The sequence below is a fragment of the Anguilla anguilla genome, chromosome 9, assembly GCF_013347855.1.
Source record: "Anguilla anguilla isolate fAngAng1 chromosome 9, fAngAng1.pri, whole genome shotgun sequence".
Taxonomy (NCBI): Eukaryota; Metazoa; Chordata; class Actinopteri; order Anguilliformes; family Anguillidae; genus Anguilla; species Anguilla anguilla.
This window is the reverse complement of record NC_049209.1, coordinates 9,229,971-9,234,735: the sequence shown is the minus strand read 5'-3', so window position 1 is coordinate 9,234,735 and position 4,765 is coordinate 9,229,971. Positions and strand designations below refer to the sequence as shown.

At 42.6% G+C, this 4,765-nt stretch overlaps 1 protein-coding gene across 2 annotated transcripts; it reads left to right on the top strand.

Annotated features, from left to right (window-relative positions):
* Positions 1-414: 414 nt before the first annotated feature.
* LOC118235367 (LRRN4 C-terminal-like protein) lies at positions 415-4,532 on the top strand. Of its 2 annotated transcripts, none has more exons than XM_035432599.1 (2): positions 415-577; positions 3,200-4,532. In XM_035432599.1, the coding sequence occupies exon 2, from the start codon at positions 3,205-3,207 to the stop codon at positions 3,943-3,945; it is 741 nt and encodes a 246-aa protein (XP_035288490.1). In that variant the 5' UTR covers positions 415-577; positions 3,200-3,204; the 3' UTR covers positions 3,946-4,532. The 2 variants fall into 2 exon arrangements, with proteins under 2 accessions (XP_035288490.1, XP_035288489.1); XM_035432598.1 differs by having other exon boundaries at positions 415-602.
* The last annotated feature ends 233 nt before the right edge of the window (positions 4,533-4,765 follow it).

Sequence of the window (4,765 nt, the reverse complement as noted above, 5' to 3'; positions counted from 1 at the left end):
TCATCATTTCTCAGGTCTGGCATTCTCTACACTGCCGGATGCAGATGAATTTAGTGAGGCATCAGAGGGGACGTTTTGGGGCGTGCTGCTGTATGTCTGTGGCTAAATGCCCGTCTGAATCAGAATCTCATCACCTCATTCACATTCAGCCTTTTCAGACATGTGAGGACAGGCGTGGTACTGCTTCTTTATTCATTGCCAGTAACTGAGGCAAGTTAAATACTTGCATGTGGATGGAGTGTGGCTATGATTAATTTGGCTTGCTGTTGGCCTCACCAGTAGTTACCGTGCACACACAAATCCATAGACTTACGCAAAATCCCAGAAATCTGCAATTGGAGAGGGAAGGGGGGGGGGGGGGGGAGGGAGGGAGGGAGGGAGAGGCAGATCAGGGTACAGAGAGGGATTGGGAAATAAGGGGGAGAAAGAGGAGATGGGGGAGGGTGCAAAGAAGGAGGCGATTGTTTGAGAGGATTTTGAGAGTTTATTAAACAGGGAGAGCCAAGGGGAAGGAGAAAACAGATCTGGGAAGAGGAAGAAAAAGGAAAAGCTGTGAAGAAAACCAGGATTCCAAAAGGTAGACCATATGATCCTTTATTCAGGTATTTCTATTTTCCAGTTATAGATTTGAATATGTCAGATTTTATGATGCATTTCTCATTTTAATTTGCCATGACTGAGCAAACGTGCGTGTACAGACTTTCGATACAGTCGGTTAGTGGTAGTCTAGATGTCAGATCAATATTGTCGCTTTATCAATGCTTCCTCTGCCTGACCCTCTTTTTCTTAGCACCTCGCAAGCCAACCTAATTCCTCCCATCTGAGGATATTGCTATCAACATCATATTGTTCATGTTTATCCAGTTTTGTGTTTCAGTGGAGGCATTGTTATGATTTATGTATGGAATAAAGTCCTCTGTATACCTCCTGTAAAAGACATGTCTGCCATATCTGAGCACAGTTAAGAGGGCGCAGATGGCTTCTCGTAACAAACTCGAGGGTGCGTAAACTTGCAGGCATGTGGATGTTTGTGCAATGTAGCCAGGGAGTTGTGCGCCTCACTTTTTTGGCACTGCATGCTGAAAAATTTCTGATCATTCTTCATGGTCAATCGTGTCTTTGGTGGGCACCGTATACCAATGGAATGTTTTGACATGATCAGTTCTTACGAAAATATGTTCACTGTACACACTTTTTAGACGCTATTCACGGTCCGTACTTTGAAGTTAATCAAATTCATCTGACCTTAGAACAAATCAATATCTGAATAAGCATTCATATGAGTAATATTAGTATTTCTTCATATTGTTTTGTATCAATCTCAACTTACATAAAATTACAGATAAAATTGTGTTCTTGTGAACAGGCAAGATCTTTGCCTAAACAGTTTCAAAAAACAGCGTGATTTTCAAAGAAGATTTAGTTAGTCCAAACAATTTTACGAATCTTTAATTGAGATTCTAACCTATCCATCAAGTGTGTTGGTATGGTAAATTACATGTTTTGTAGCATGGATACTGTGGTACAGATAATATAACATTTTTGTGGATAGCTCAACAACCAAGGCTCTATAACACCGGTCTGACTTGGACAACAGCACACACCATCCTCTCAGATGAGAGAACACCACGGTTAACCGTTTAGCCAGGGAAACTTGCAAACTTGGAAAATAAAGTTTTATATTTGAACAGACATGCACATGCAGCGCAACACCCTTCGAGTTTAGCCCCAACCAAAAAGAAATTCACCCTGACTCAGGATATCTGACCGCCATTGAGTGTAGAGCAGGAGGAAGAGCAGCTACCACATGGGCCAAGTCAAAAAGCAGATGGGCAGGGAATGGCAAGCTTAACCATGCCCAGCAAACAACTGCCTGCAGCAACTTTTCTCCATTTTTGGTCATTCCGTATAATGCTTTTATGTTTTTGGATACCCTTTAATAAAAATAGCTTAGATTGGGATGTATCAACAGTCATTAAAAACAGTCATTAAAATGAGAAAAGGAAGAGTCAACCCACAAATAATTAGAATTAATGGCAATTTCTTGACTTTGTCTGCAGCTTATTTGTAACAGCAAAGTCTGATAATTGTGGTTTCTTTAAAAATGTGTATAGAATTGCATATTGCAAATAATATTGTCTATACAGTGTTGTGTCTCATGCAGTGTTTTTGCATATAAATGAGGTTATTCTGTTCTGTTGTTCTGTTGTGATATTAATCTTCTTCAAAAATCATATTAGTATGGCAAGTTGCCATCCATAAACTTATGCTTTGGCAGGAAATGTCCCATACCTACACAGCACCAAAGTGCACTTTTCAGAGTTTCCTGACATAAAACCAGAATGGCCACATTCTTTTTAAATGGTAAGATTAAAAAACACAGGGCCAAGTTATTTTAAAAAACATAACTTAAAAACACTGGGTAACATTTCTTTGGAATTGAGCTTGTTTAATTTGTGTGAGCTAAAATAGCCAATACAGTTTGTTATAACCTGGCCTTATTTTGATATCGGTACTTTTAATGGCAGGCCTAGATTTAGCAAGTTTTAATGAAAGACTTTTAGACAGTGTTTTTTATGCATGAGTAACTTGCCATTTTTTGTACATTGAAAATATGTTTAAACTCTTCCATAGCAAATCACAGGGCCATCAAGACATGACACATACAAGTGCATATGACATGAACACTGACAAATAAGGACACTTACAGAAGAAAAACAAACCAATGAACAACAGAAAAGCATAATCTAAACAATACAAATAGGCACACATCAGAGGCATATATATTTAATACAAGAGAACCCCTTCATAATTGCCTCGTGTCTAATAAGTGCTTTCTGAGCTATGGTTCATGATGATACAGATCTTCCAGAATAACAGAATAGCTTATATAACCATTATATTAAAGCTGAAAACCTATAGTGGCTAGCCAGGTAAAGTGCCATGTATTGAATGAGAGCAATGAAGATGTGATACAGGAAGTCAATCAATAGTGTTGTATGTAACTACAGTATGCAATCTGTTTTGATGCAATCTGCTATATAGATCATAAAATGTGACAGAAGTGCTGTTATGGTTCAATGTATATTAAAGTGTGAGGTATATTGATACATCAAAAATCAACTTTATTTAATTATCAAAATTTCATATAAAAAATGTTTGAAGGATATTTCCCTGACTACTCTTAAACTTCCAACAGACACAATGGCTTCCAAAAGGACTCAGTCCTACATAATCGTCCCCTTCATACTGGCCCTGTCCGGCAGTTATGCAGAAAAACGTCTCGCAGAGGGAAATGGCACGAAAACCTTGATCCACCCTCAAGCTTTCGAAGTGTTGGGGCTGGATCCTGATGAAGACTACAGCAATTATAAGGACCCTACCCCACTACCGACTAACCCTCCACTTTCCACCAAGGTGGGAAAACCCGAACACTGTGACTATGACCATTGCCGTGACCAGCAACGGCCTTGTATGGAGCTCTTAGCCGCCAGTGGGTGCCAGTGCCCTGGGCTGAGCGGCCCACAGGAGGTCCCTGAGGCCCCTTTTCTGAAGCAAGTGGTCCAGCAAGGGTCGGAGGTGGTGGTTAAATGGTGTGCTCCAGCCTCCACCGTGTCCCATTACCAGATTGTGGTGAAGGGTCGAGAGCCCTTGGTGTTTACAGGAATATCAAGGAAGGGAGTGCTGAAGGACCTGGAGGCCGGGGCGGAGGTATGTGTGGAGGCAGTGAATGCAGCTGGGGTCAGCAGTCCAGTGCGACACTCTTGCGTGACTTACCAGCCGGAGAAAGATGGCAGCCTGGCCCTGAAGGCTGGGCTCATAGGAGGAGCGCTGGGGTTGCTGCTCCTCATCGCCCTGCTCATCTTCCTGCTCTGGAGAAGAAAGGCTTGTGGGAAATCTGGAGGCGAGAGCTTCACTCATGCTACTGATGGAGCGACTCTCTGAAAGGGCAGAGAGCTGCTTCGCTGTGAGACTGTGAGCGGGGCAGCAGGGACAGCGACGCAAAGACATGGTGCCCTCAAAGGACTCACAGTCTGCTGTCGCTGGGGACCAGCATTTCATGGAAAAATATCAAAAGCATGGGAAAAGCATGTCTTGGAGTATTTGTGTGTGTGTGTGTGTGTGTGTGTGTGTGTGTGTGTGGCTGTGTTTGCTTTAATGTGTAAACATAAACATATTTATAATGCTGTTGAACAAGCACTTGGAGAATGTACCCTGTTATCTCTCCCCTTCCTGAAAGTCCCCACAGTAACCCCTGAAAAAACCTGCTTCTGTGCACATGATTCTGCCACAGGACGTCTTTAGGAGTGAGAAATCATGAGGTGTTTGTTTGCGTGTATCACTGTCTGAGAATGTGGGTGAGCAAACTATCACTGTATAATCAGAGACTGCCCTTGTTAACATTATTAGCCGGAGCCAGGAGAAAGAGCATCGTGTGTTGGGACTGGTTTAAGGCTGAGGTCCCGCCTCAGTGGATCATAAATTCTGGCACAGAGACAGTTTTAAATAAATCATACATGAGGCCTCTGTGAGATGGACACAAACAGCTGGTATGTATGCCTCCGACGTCCATGTAACATTGCTGAAGTGCTGTGAGGGTAGCCCAAAACTATTTAGGAGTGGAATGATTTGCTGAGGAATTGGCCATAACATGGCCTGCCGCTGTGTTGCGAAACCTTTTGCACAAAAAAGCTGGTACTGGGCGCTGAAAGAGAGGGAAGCGGAGAGGAGAGGGAGGGGGGGTGGCAGGCACAAGTTCCTGAAT